At 35.8% G+C, this 14,444-nt stretch overlaps 1 protein-coding gene across 1 annotated transcript in view; it reads left to right on the plus strand.

Annotated features, from left to right (window-relative positions):
* Positions 1-14,444, plus strand: part of RAB10 (RAB10, member RAS oncogene family) — a 91,588-nt gene that overhangs the window by 48,773 nt on the left and 28,371 nt on the right. Inside the window, exon 2 of the mRNA XM_043984035.1 lies at positions 8,736-8,796. Within this exon, the coding sequence (XP_043839970.1) occupies positions 8,736-8,796 (61 nt within the window). The remainder of the gene's footprint in view (positions 1-8,735; positions 8,797-14,444) is intronic.

Genomic DNA, 14,444 nt, shown 5'->3' on the forward strand with positions numbered 1-14,444 from the left:
AGTAAGAGCCATTCCCCAGTTGATAAATGGTCAAATGAGAAGGGAAAGGGCATATTTAGATGTACACTTGTGTAAAATCACTTTGGCAGCTTCAAAAGGATAGATACTTGAGGCAGAGAAATCAGTTGGACTTTTGCAATAATGTAGGTTAGGTGAGAAATGATGGCTGTGTGAGTAAAGAAAAAAGAAATGTGAGAGATGTGGAGGTAGAAATGTCAAATTAGCAACTGATTGTATATGTAGAGTGAGGAAGACTGAGGATTCCACCAAGTTTGCAAACCTATGTTACTGGAAAGGATGGTGGTGTTCATAACAGAAATAGGGAAATTTAGATAATAAATCAGTCAACAAGCATTGAGCACCTACTATATTTTAGGCAGTTTGCTATGTGCAGGAAAATACAAATTTAAAGGACACTGGAGTTTTGAGATGCCTTTGGGATATTCATTCCTCTTATAATATTTTAATGGTCTGTGACTATTTACATTTAGGTCACATGGGCATTTTGAATTTGATGTGGCATATGGTATAAAATGCTTACTTAAGTATTATTTATGCCAAAATATTTTGCAGCTTCCCCCAGTATTTCCTTTCAGATAGAGTTCTCCCCCAAATAATTTATGTCATTCAGCAAGTATTTATTGAGTATATATTTTCTGCTGATGATATTTTTTAAAAAGACAAAGGCCTGGATGTTCTTGGGTCATTAAACTGCATTATTGAGTTCATTTGGTTCTGATTCTTGTTTTGTAGTGTATCCTGTTGATCAATTTTCCTATTCTCTATCAAATAGTTTTGATGATTACTGGTTTTATTTTTTTAAAGAATTTTTATTTTTTCAAATTACTTATAAAAACAAATTTTGACAATTTAAAAAAACTTGGTGTTCCAAATTTTCTCCCCCCCCCCCACCCCAAGAACTCAAGTAATTCAGTATTAGTCAAAACATTTCCACATTAGCCAGGTTGTGAAAGAAAACAGACAAAAGCAAAACTTCAGATAAAGGAACTAACAAAAAAATTATGCTTCAATCAGTTCTTTCTCTGTAGATGGATTGCATTTTTCCTAAGTCCTTCACAGGTGTCTTGAATCATTGCGTTGCTGAAAATAACCAAGTCATTCAAAGCAGATCATCTTACAATATTGCTGTTATTTTGCATACAGTACATTTCACTTTGCATCAGCTCATGTAGGTCTTTGCAGGTTTTTCTGATAGCATCCTGCTCACCATTTTTTTAATAGTAAACTACATTTATGTAGTACTTTAAAGAGATATTTCTTTACAATAAACCCATGAGGTTGATTATTGCAACAACAGTAATAGATAACATTTATATAGTACCTTATACCTGACAAAGAATTCACAATAGCCCAGCAAAGAAAGAACCATACATTTCATCATCATCATCAATCAGTTTTCATTTTCACCCAATCCATCAATCAATCAATTAGATGATTACTGTTTTACAATAGAATTTGAGGCCTGGAATTGCTGCTTCCTCTTCATTTCTACTTTATTCTCTATTTCCCTTGAGAATCTAACTGGTCACTTATTTTAACAAATTTGTGAAAATGTTTCCAGAGCTTTAGTAGTGGTCTACCTTTTGGGTCAGCTAGGCGATACGGTGAATAAAATGCTAAATCTTGGGGTGAGGAAGACCCGAGTTCACATTTAACTTCGGACACTGGATGACCTTGGACATCTCTTTTTGCCTCAGTTTCCTTAACTTTGAAATGTTGATACTAACAGTATCCACTTCCAAGGGTTGTTTTGAGGATTAAATGAGTTAATACTTTTTTTTTAAAGTGAGGCAGTTGGGGTTAAGTGACTTGCCCAGGGTCACACAGCTAGTAAGTGTTAAGTGTCTGAGGTCGGATTTGAACTCCAGGGCCGGTGTTCTATCTACTGCGCCACCTAGCTGCCCCGAGTTAATACTTTTAAAACACTGAGCACAGTGCCTACTACATGGTAGGTGCTATATAAATAAAAACCTATTCCTTTCCCCCTGATACTCTTTAGTCAAATTATCAAACTAGCTGCCCTCAAAACTCACCTATGCAGTTTGAACCAACCATATTAAAAGGTAATTGGAGCCAAATAAGGAACAGAATACCCTTCTCCTTGGCTTTCTGGGTTCAGAACAACTACTCCACCCCACTTCCAACCCACTTTTGATTAGCTAGAGAAAAGCTCTTGACACTTTGAGCTTAGGGATATGAGTTCTAGTAGTGTGTTTATTTTAACCAGATTCTCCTCGTTCACCCCATTCCTTTGTGTGGTATAACAGGCTTGCTTCTCAGTCCATAGCCAGTGGTATGAATATTTTCCTCCATCAGTGGAGGTCATGCCTTCTGATCCTGTATAATTCCTAGTCTATGCCCCCAAGGCTCTGGAGGCTCTCCTTTTAAAAAAAACCCAAGTGTTGCATTGCTATCTTTCTATTATTTCTCACTCTTTACCTGAGTATCCCACCTCCTCCTCCAGTCACATGTTGATGTACTTTTATGCCACTTCTTGGTAACCATGAAACTAAATTCTGTTTCAACCAAATAGTTTGGTTGCCTCCTGAAATTAATTTTGTAGGCTGATTTATGTATGTTCAGGGAAACTATTGAAAAATACTTTCCCTTTACTTTTAAGAAGTGTTTGATTTCATTGATATGCCTAGCCTTTCCACTGATGAGATCATAACCCCACTAAAAATAATAGCTTGCATATATATATATATATATATATAGTGCTCTATGGTTTGCCAATATGATTTCATTTGACCAATACGACTATAATATGATCTCATTTGATCTTCACAAAAACCCTGGGAGGTAAATGCCACTATTATCCCCCATTTAACATATGGGGAAACTGAGGCAGGTCAAGAGGTTTATACAGTTAGTGTCTGAGGCTTGATTTGAACTGAGATTTTCTTCACTCTGAGTCCAGTGCTTTATACACTGCTCCATCTAGTTGCCGCTACACTTTAGATAAGGGTTCTAAACCTTTTTGTGTGTCATGTACCCCTTTGGCAGTTTTGTGAAGTCTATGGACTTCCTTTTGGAATGATATTTAGGATTAGAAAGGAAATCAATTCTGTTGAAATGATAATAATTTTCCCCCAGAGTTCATAGATTTCGTGAAACCTGTTCACAATCCAAGGATTCTGCAGATCCCACAGGTCAAGAACCTATGCCTTATATGATTCCCATGAATTGCTCCTACTATTAGAAGTCCAGCACCCAGAAGTTGGACAAACCTCTGTTGATGAGTCTCAAATGACATTGTATTTACCTGGCCATAGGAAAAGCCTCTTGAACCTGGTGGTACCTTCTGGCACTTGTGGTCTGCTGGCATAGACTTTAGGAATCCAGGAGCATCACTTCACACCACAAAAACTTTAGTAAGATTTCAGGGGGAGGTTGTCCCCTCCCTCTTTCCTGTCCTGTTTGATTTGTAAAGGTTTGCCTACATTTATTTCAGCCAGTAGATGGAGCCCTTGCATTGTTGGAAGAAAAGATTTCCTGCATTTCAGTCAAGATTACTGAATGAAATGTTTTTAGGTAGTTGTTTATTGTTGGATGAGAGGAATCGGTGAAACACAAAGTGATTAAAAGGAAGGACTGAATATGATGATGAGATTTTTACCTGGTTTTAATATGTTTATCCAGATGAAGTCTGACTGGGGCATAAGACAGTGGGACTAATATAATCTCATTATTTCTGGTAAAAGAAAAAGAGGGAAACAAAAATCATCAAAATGTCATAAATCTATATTACACCAGAGGACAAGAAAGGGATGGAAAAGGACATTTCTGTTTCCTCAGCGATATGAACTTCTAACACATCAGTTTTTAAAAATAGATTATTATTGATATCTTTTGTTTTTGCATCACTTGGATTTCTCCCATATCCATGTCCTTTCCTGAGAACTTCCCTTATGACAAAAAATGGAGAAAGGAAAACATGAAGGTTTTTTAAAAATTGAAAACTTACATTATATCTTACAACTGTGGTACCATGCCTTTCCTCCACCCCACCCTCCCTCAGCAAAGGAATTTGGGGAGATATATATCTCTTTCTTGGGGCCAAACTTATTTTGTTTTGTTTTTTAAATTTCACAATACTCAGTTTTGGTTTTATGGTGGTTTTTTTTTTCATTTGCTTTGTTATAATTGTGTATATTTTTTTCCTGGCTCTGGTTACTTCACTTTGCATCAGTTCATGTAAGCCTTACCACAGTTTGTTTAGCAATTTCCTAAATGATGGGCCTCTACTTTGTTTCTAGTTTGCTACCACAAACAAATGCTTCTATAAATGATTTATGTATTTGGGGTTGTTTTGTCAATACCCTTCTAGAAGTACATAGCTAGGAATCTGTAAGCCAAAGGATAAGGACATTTTATCTACTTTATTTGTATAATTCCAAATTGCTTTCCAGGTTTGTGGTACTACTTTATAGGTCCACTAATAATGCATTAGTGTTCCTATCTTTGCACAGCACTCCAACATTTGTTTTTCCCTCTGTTGTGACCTTTGCCAATTTTCTGAGGTGAAAATTCAGGTTTATGTTGATTTCCATTTCTTTATTGTTAGTGATTTGGAATATTCTTTCATATGGTCTATAGTTTGAAGTTTTTTTTGAAAAATGCCTATTCATATCCTTTGACCACTTTTTTCTTTTCTTTTCCTTCCTACCTTCCGAGCAATGGGGGTCAAGTGACTTGCCCAGGGTCACACAGCTAGTAAGTGCCAAGTGTCTGAGGTCAGATTTGAACTCAGGTCCTCCTGGATGCAGGGTCGGTGCTTTATCCACTGTGCCACCTAGCTGCCCCTGACTACTTTTTTTTTTTTAAGTGAGGCAATTGGGGTTAAGTGACTTGCCCAGGGTCACACAGCTAGTAAGTGTTAAGTGTCTGAGGCCGGATTTGAACTCAGGTACTCCTGACTCCAGGGCCAGTGCTCTATCCACTGCGCCATCTAGCTGCCCCCCCTGACTACTTTTCTTACTAGGGAATGTTTTTTGTCTTAGGTACTTAGTTGTCGGTATAGCTTAGATACAAAGATATCCAGATTATATATTTTATCTTTTGTAATTAATTGCTTTACTGTGCTATCCCTTGTTTGGTTAAGAATTCTGATTTTTTAAGATTATGATCTGTAATGTTCAGGTGACATGTACATTTTGAATTTACTGTGGAATATGGTAATGTGCAAGAATATAAGATGTTGGTCTAAGCCTCATTTCTGCCAGACTGTTTTAAAGTTTTATCAGCAAGTCTTATCAGGTGAGGAGTTCTAACCTATATAGTTTATGTTTTGGGATTTATCAAACACTAGGGTACTTCAGTTTCATTATTTCTTATTCTTCTTTGGCTGTTCTGTTCCACTGATAAACTTTTATATTTTTAACCTATACAAAATAGTTTTTAATGATTGTTACTTTATAAAACAATTTGAAGTCTAGAGTGCTAGTCCCCCCTTCATGCCTATCTTTGTCCATCATTTCCCTTGATAGTCCCATTGTTCCTCCAAATGAATTTTGTTATTATTTTATCTAACTCTCTATCCCTTTGATAATTTGGTTTAGCACTAAATATGCAAGCGCCTTCATAGTATTATTATATTGACATGACCTAGCCGTGAATTACCCTGGATAGTTATTTAAGTTCTTTATTTCTTAAAGTAACACTTTATAATTGAATCTACGCAATTATTGAATGTGTTTTTGTAGATTGAGTTTTATGAGTTTTGTACTTATTTCGAATAGTATTACCTTTTCCATTATTGCCTTGGATTTTATTGTTATATTGGATTATTGTTGGGTTTTGCGGTTTATTTTATAGCCTTCAATGTTGATGAATCCATTAATTTTCTTTGCTAGTTCTCTAGATTTTCTAATTAAAAGCATCATGTCATAAACTAATTGGGATGGCTTGTCCCTTTGACTGTCTTTGCAACTTTATTTCTTTTGTCTTATCACTATTACTAACATTTCTAGAACTATTAAATAGTGAGGAGAAGAGAGCGTCCTTGTTTTACTCTTGTATTTATTGGGAACACTTCAAGTGTTTCCATTGCATATATGGTGCTTTCTTTTGATTTTAGATACTTTGTAAGCTATATAAAAGGACTCCCTCTATTATTATACTTTGTAGTGGTTTAGCAGTTTTATGTTATCTGTATATTTGATCATGTAATCATTGGGTAAAATAATAAATTAATAAAATAATAGTGTTCAACTTAATTGCTTATAACTATTGTAGTTGTTAAAATATTTTTTATTAGCTAGAGAGGAAATGTGTATATTACCAAATGAGAGCCAGGCTGTTGGGATACTTGTACCAATTCATCCACTAAGTTGTTAGGTGAACTCATGCAAGTCGATCTCATCCTAGTCCTTAGGAGCCTGTTAACTCTGACTTAGAGCTACAAAACCTGAGGTAATAATGTCTTGGCTCTGCTATTACATTCTCATGTAACCTTGGGGGCAAATCATCTAACTTCTGGGTTTCCATTTCTTTATCTTTAAAACAAAGATATTGAATGTAGATGATATCTGTGTATCCTCCTTTCACCTTAGAATTTATAATCTTATGAACAGAGACCTCTAAAGGCCCTTCTAGTTCCCAAGTTCCATGAGTTTGTGAACTTTTTTTTTAACTCTAGCAAAATGTTTGTAGTGGACTTTTTTTTTTTTGAGGGAGTGGGTTTTTTTTCTTTTTATTGTGAAAAAAAAAATTAGCCTCTACATCAGGGTCTGTTGCTGAAACTAAAAGAACTTCCCAGAAAATCAGACATACCAGTCAATGCTGAAACCAATAGGAAGTCCCATTCCCTTAATTGGAGACACACAAAGAAAAGAGTACTAGTGCAATACAGTAAGACTCTTACACTAAAAATACAAGGATTGACACCCTTGTAAGGGTTCTGGGAGAGTGAGGAGGAAATACAACTAGAGATGGTATCTGGCAGCCTCAGACAGAGTAGTCTTTTGGCAGTGAGTGAATGCAATTATTTTTTTAAGCCCTTTACTATATGCCAAACACTATGTTAAGTGGTGGGGATACAAATACAAAAGCCCTCTAGGAGCTTACATTATAATGAGGGGGATAACACACATATAAAGGGAGTGGTCTGTCAAGAAGGTGCTCCCAGGACTTGGCATGTGGTTCTACCACATTCACACTGGAACTTTAAGGTCCATACTTCAGAGAAGTTCAGGGAACTTTGGGGTCCCTCTTTGGAAGTCATGGCAACCCTATAATTAGAGCAGCCAGGGAGGGGACAGGGTAGAAAGGAAGAGGATACTAAGTAGGAGAGAGCAGGGCTAAGTAGTAGACAATCTCTGTTAGAGAAAAGTGAGGCTGGGGAGTGAGGTGTAGGAAATAAGTTTTCCAGACCATAACAAATCTTTACACAGTATCTATTGCTTTTAATTATCACCTCCTGCTCTCCATCTTTCCAACATTTGTTTTTCTAGCAGTGTTTTTAGCCTTCTCTGGAAAAAAAAGCAGACTACTGTCTTCAGTAGATAAATGGTCAAAGGATATGAAGAAGCAGTTTTCAAAGGGAAAAATTTAAGCAGATGAGAAGCAGTGTTCCAAATTAGTAATAACTAGACAAAAGAAAAATAAAGCAACTCTGAGGTTCCATCTCACACACAACAGATTGGCAAAGATAACAAAAAAGGATAATGACAAATGTTGGAGGGGCCATGAGAAAACAGGTACACCAGTGCACTGATGGTGTTAACTGAGTTGGTCTAGCTGTTCTTGAAAGCAATTTGTAACTGTTCCCCAAAGGTCACTAAATTGTACTTACCTAGCTGTACCATTAAATGTCAAGGAGATGAAAAAGGAAAGAGAATCCATACGTATACAATTATTAATGGAAACTTTTGTTGATGTAGAAAAGAACTGGAAACTCAGGTGGGATCCCCTTGTATTGGGGAATGGCTAATTATGATTTATGATTGTTAATGAAATACTATTGCCCAGTAAGAAATGAAGCTTCAGATAAACTTGAAAAAAAAACCAGGGTGGGCTGATGCAGAGTAAAATGAGCAGAACAAGGAAAACAATTGATAAAATAACATTAAAAAAAAAACACTTTGGAAGACTTGAGAACTTTGAGCAATGCAGGAACCAAATTCTAATTTCAAAAGATATACCTTGATGGGGGGAGGTCATGCACTTAAGATACCAAAAAGATATGCATTTTCATACTCAACCAGTGTGGTGATTTACTTTTCTTGACTATACGTATTTGTTAATTTTTTTTCTGCCAGTGGGGAAGTAGGAAAACAAAGATATGGATAGGGTGCCAAAAAGAAAAAAGTTATTGAGACATCTTTCTTTAAAATGCAGAGAGAAAAACATACAAAGGAACACAGACAAGCAAAAAAGCTTTGAAAGTTACAGGTTGAACATTAAGAAAGCAAACTGTATATAATAGATACCTATAGTTATACTTTTTCTGTTCTGTGTATATGGAAATGTCCATTTTAAGTCCAGACTTAAAAAAAAGAAAAGTAGACAGCTATCCTCTGTCATGAACTACTTATCTAAGAGAAACTCCCTTCTAATTTTATCTTTGGTTTTACTTATTAAAAATTGGATGTATCTCCTCAGAGCTATGATTCAGTGGCCAGAAACTTAAAAAAATATATGTATATATAAAAATTTAATTGTAATTATTTATGAAGTCACTATTAAAAGTTTCCTTGTTTTCTCTGTTGTAGGAATTGACTTTAAGATCAAAACAGTTGAATTACAAGGAAAAAAGATCAAGCTACAAATTTGGTAAGTGGTGCTAATATTTTTTCACTGTGGATATTAGTGATAGATCTAATAGAGAAAAGCACTACTTTATATGTAGATGCCATCAATTTTGGTGAATTATTGGACAGCATTCAATGTGATAGTTTGTAATGATTTTCAAAGAATAGAATTAAAGTATCTTCTCTATATAAAATGACAAGGGAATCTTTTACAGGAAACTACAAATAAATTGATCATTAGAAACATATTTATATGACTTTAGAAGTGTACTTCCCCCATATTTTCAACTTTTTTGGGAAGGTGTTAGTTTATGAAAGAAAACATGGTCCCTCTCTGTAGTCTTTTTCAGGATTAAATGAAATCTAACATTTTATTTATCACAGGATGAATAAAAAATACACTTACATACTATAAAGAAAACAAGCAAGCTCTCCACAGATGTGAATCATCCTCTTCTTCCTTTTCCTCAGACATTAACTTTATTTCTTGTTTGGCTGTTGTTTAGTTTTTAGCCCCAAAACCTTGTTAATAATAAGCTTAAGACTTGCTTGTGGTTCTGACCAAATCACAATGTATATATTAAGGTCACTTTGAAAATTAAACAACCAATTTAAACTCCAGAGGTAATCCTTTTGTATTATATAACATGCAAAAGAAAGTTCACACTTAAGAACTTTCATCTCCATTTAACCCATATCACAGACCACTGAAAAGATGCCTATATTTTACTAATCAATTTTAGGCATTCTTGGTTTTTCCCCTTTGAGAAAATCTCTTTAAAACTGATAATTTGTATAATTTGTAAACCCAGGTTTTCAATATATCAGCCACATTTTGTGTTAGTTTTTCAGCCCACTTTACAATTCTTGGAGTCAAGACCAATTTCTGCTTTTTAGTGGAGCAGGAAAACTTTCTAAAATTGTCAAGATGTTAGATATTATTTCAATTGCTCTTTCATTCCTTGAAGCTCCAAATGGAAGCAAATAACTCTCATACCCTGGCACAGACAAGTGATCGGCTTAGGTTTGGCATTGCACTTTAAGGAAGCTAACTGCAAACTCAGATTTGTGTGTGTATATGTGTATTTTATACAGTCCTGTGTCTAAAAGAGAGAACAGTTGTTATCTGTTATCCTTAGATAAAGTAATTTTCTGTTATCAACCAGTGTGGTGCAAAGAAATGGTATTGCAAAGAAATATTTGTTATGTAGTAATACAGTAAAACCTCATTCATATAGATTAATTGGAAAGAGAAAAGCAGTTAGAATGTGTGAAAAATCCCAATTATAGAATAAACATACATCTATATTTATATCTACACATATAAATAATGCACACACTTGGGGGGAACAGGGCAATGAGGGTTAAGTGACTTGCCCAGGGACATACAGCTAGTAAGTGTCAAATGTTTGAGGCCGGATTTGAACTCAGCTTCTCCTGAATCCAAGGCTGGTGCTTTATCCACTGTGCCCACACACATATGCATTTTAATGCAATTTTATTGCTTGACCCTTTCCCCCTTTCTACTTACCTACCTACCCATTTCTCTCCTTTTGCTGCCATATTTGTTGAACACAGCTCCCATTTTTTTTCAGTCACCTGCATCCAGAATCTGGATTCTGTCCTAGCCATTCTTATGAAAGTACATTTTTTTTAATGACTTGCTGTCTACCCTCTTGCCAAATCCAGTGGCTTCTTTAATGTTTCTCCATTCTTGACCATCTCCTTAAAAATTTATTTGTGAGTAGGGATTGTTTTACTCTTTGTGTTTGTTTCTTCAGTTCCTAACATGTAGTAAGCACTTAATAACAGTTGCTTGTTTGACTTATATCTAGCTTATTTTGTTCCCGCCTCACAGTTTTCTTCTCACTTAACATTTTTAGCCTCTTTTTTCTCCTCCTTAGTACTTTATATTGCTCTTCATGCCCCAAAGCTGAGTAAAATATTTTGATTAACTCAAAGTCCTCTAAGGCCCTCTTTTCTGTGTTCTTTCTTGAACTAAAGCCTGTTTCGTGGCTTCAGTGTTATGTGTATGAGTGGGAAGGGAGGGTGTTGTCTTATGCAGTGATGTGCTGGCAAATAATTCCTGATTTGTAGCATTTGCTGATTTCTGAGTTATAAATGTTCACACTGAAAATATAACAGTAGGCTCTCTAGCCTCCAGTATACTGTGCTTGTTATTTCTAAATCGTTTATATTCTTTTGTCTTTGTCCTTCTCACCCATATCCAAATTCTATGCATCTGGCTGCCTCTTAAGATAGTTCCACCTGGAGATACTACTATCACATCACAGCAAGTCCCATTATCTTTACTCTTTCCCAACTTTTCTGTTTCCTTTAGTGACACCAACATTTTTTTTTAGTCAGCCAGATTTGAAAGCTCATCATTATCTTTTTTTCTTTTCCTTCATGGTGTCTAGTCTTTTCTCCCACTAGAATGTAAGCTCTTTGCCTTATTATGTTCAGTACCTTAACATGGTACCTGGAATAAAGTAGATGCTTAATAAATATTTTATTGATTTCTGACTCCTATAGCAACTTATTGTCTCAATGTTAGATCATGCTACCTCTATATAAGTTCCTATAAATTTAGATTGTTAGCTCCTTGGGTTTAGGGACTATCATTTACCCCTTTCTTTGTATCCCCAGTACTTAGGAGAGTGGCTAGCATGTAGTGGGTCTTAATAAATACTTATTGACTGGCTGATATAAGCCCTAAATAATTCAGGGACTGTCAGTATGAGAAAGAAGGCATAAATCCATAGTCATAAATATAAATCTGGTATAAGGATAGGAAAGGCTATTCCTATATAGATCTAGTTCACTGACTCATTCCCTAATGCCTTCAAACCTGCCCAGTTTCTCTTATCCTTGAACAAAAAACTTCACTCGATCCTCCCATCATCCTTTCAAACATAGCACTCTTTCACTACCAAAATCCTGTTGTCCATGGTGTCATTTCCCACTTATTTTTCAAGGTCTTGCATTCTGTCTTCCTTGGAAACAACTCTTCATGGTCATCTGTGATAGTGATCTCTTTATTACTAAACCAGGTGATCATTTCTCAGTTTTGTTCTCATCTTTCTTGACCTATATGACACATTTGACATTGTTAGTCACCTCTTCCTGAATATTCTCTTTCCCTTTCACAATACTGCTTTTTTTCCTTGGTTCTCTAATTTATCTGACTATTCCTTGTTCAGTTTCCTTTGTAGGATTGTCATCTATGTCGTTTCCCCATTGTTGTGCATATACTCCATGGCTCTGTCCTGTTCTCTTCTTTCTCAAACCTTTCCCTCATTTCATCAGCTTTCATGGAGTCAATTTTCTCAATGAAAGTGATTTACAAACGTACAAATCCAACCCCTATTTCTCTCTTGAACTTCATTTCTGTCTTTCTAACTGTCTATTAGACTTCTCCCCTGGGATGTTAGGTGTCTCAAACTAAACATGTCCAGAAAAACTCTTTATCTTTGCCCCTAAACCCACTCCTTCTTCTAATTTCCCTATTTCCCTTGAGGGTATCAACATTCTTCTAGTCACCCATTCTTGCAACCTAATTATCCTTAACTCTACTCTTACCCTCTGTATCTAATCATTTGTTAATTTTACCTGTTACCATCCCTCCTACCCACCCCCTTCTTTCTACTCACACCACAACCACACTATTCCAAGCCCTCTTTACCTCTTGTCTGGATTATTGAAAAAGCCTCCTCTTTAGTCCCTCTATATCGTAACCTCTCCAGTCCAATCTCTATACAGCTACTAAATTAATATTCCTAAAGCACAAATGTGAATTTCTCAGTTCAGGAAGCTTCAGTGGTTTCCCATTGCCTTTAGAATAATGTACAGACTCCTTTCTGACATTTAAAGTCCTTTATGATCTGAATCCTTTACTTTGTTTGTTTGGTCTTTGGGGGTTTTTTTGGCGGGGCAATGAGGGTTAAGTGACTTGCCCAGGGTCACACAGCTAGTGTCAAGTGTCTGAGGCTGGATTTGAACTCAGGTCCTCCTGAATCCAGGACTAGTGCTTTATCTACTACGCTGTCTAGCTGCCTCTCCTTTACTTTTTAGGCTGATTTTATAATTCCCTCTTTTAAAAATCTGTTTCAAGACATTCCAATCCCCTCTCCCTTTCTCCACTTCAATGTTCAACTCCAGTAATCATTAGTTTAGAATTATTATCCTAGACAATGCATGGTTCCCAGTAGTTTTTAGTATTCAGCTCTCTTTTTAATATCAAACAGTTCCAGACTCACCACCTCTCTCCTCCCTCTCCCCACCTTTCCCAACACAGACAAAGTAGTAGTTAAAGTAGTGCTATCTTTGGAGTAAGGAAGCCTGGGTTCCAGTCTTGGCATTGTCATATGCTTATGGAACCTAGGGCAAGTTACTTAACTTTCTTGACTTCAGTTTCACCATCTGTAAAACAAGGAGTTGGAATAAACAACCTCCTGGATCCCTTCCGGCTCTAAATTTTTTATTATACTATATGTACTATGATTATAACATTGATTTGAGAAAAATATGTGTCCAATTCTAAATCTGTGCTCCTATGAGAACTTGATCATCTGATCCTTCCATTGTGTCATAATTCCTTACTATTGTTTAAATGTATAACTCCTTTTAAAGTTAAAAACTGAAAACCTGGCCTACCACCACCCCTCCACTAGGAGAGGAATCTCAGCAAAATGAAAGTCCATGTTGCATTATAAAAATTAAAAACAAAAAATCCACGGTCCACTGCAAATGAAGCATTGAAGATAGAAAACCATTGACATAAAACAATGTGTATTTTGTTAGAGTTGAGTAAATATCAAAATGACATGCTTAGCTTTTGTATGAATTTTAGGACTCCTTGTAATAACACCCCAGTACCCCATGGGTCAGTAGACTTTAAGTTTGGAACTATTCTAGAACATAACACTCTTGGCTCTCTTTAAAAGGTTATAATTTGGGGCAGCTAGGTGGCGCAGTGGATAAAGCACTGGCCCTGGATTCAGGAGTACCTGAGTTCAAATCTGACCTCAGACACTTGACACTTACTAGCTGTGTGACCCAGGCAAGTCACTTAACCCCCATTGCCCCGCCAAAAAAAAAAAAAAAAGGTTATAACTTAGTGATCAGTATGCAGATTTTTAGTTTATTGTCAAGGACATGACTTGTTCCTTTTATGAATTATTTACCAAATTTCATCTGTAACAACACTAATTTTATTATGTTACTATTTTTAGCTATTGTGTGTCATTATCTCTACCCAACTAGTGATTACTTTTAACTTGTCCAGTCTGTATTTTAAGTGTGATTCTTATATTCCCTTTTTTTATTGCTGAGGATTTGTAGAGTTTTTTACTCCCCAGTTCTGTGGTTTCTTAGTTATGGTATATCATTGTGCATTTCTCCTTTATTATATTTTTCTTTGCTCTGTTGCTTTTAAATAGAATTTTCCCCAGACTTTCTTTTTGCAGTGAGCATATTATCCAACATCCACTTGTTCTTGTTCTTGATAACTATCTTTCAAAGTATTGTTGTTAACCATTTAATGCAAGAATGGGGATTCTTTTTCTGATGGGAGCCCTCTAATCCACAAGGGGGGAAAATTAATTAAAGCTGAACACAAGCACAAAACAGTTTGTTTTTTGTTTTTAAAAGAGCAAGATAGGGAATGTC

The sequence above is a fragment of the Dromiciops gliroides genome, chromosome 2, assembly GCF_019393635.1.
Source record: "Dromiciops gliroides isolate mDroGli1 chromosome 2, mDroGli1.pri, whole genome shotgun sequence".
Classification (NCBI taxonomy): Eukaryota; Metazoa; Chordata; class Mammalia; order Microbiotheria; family Microbiotheriidae; genus Dromiciops; species Dromiciops gliroides.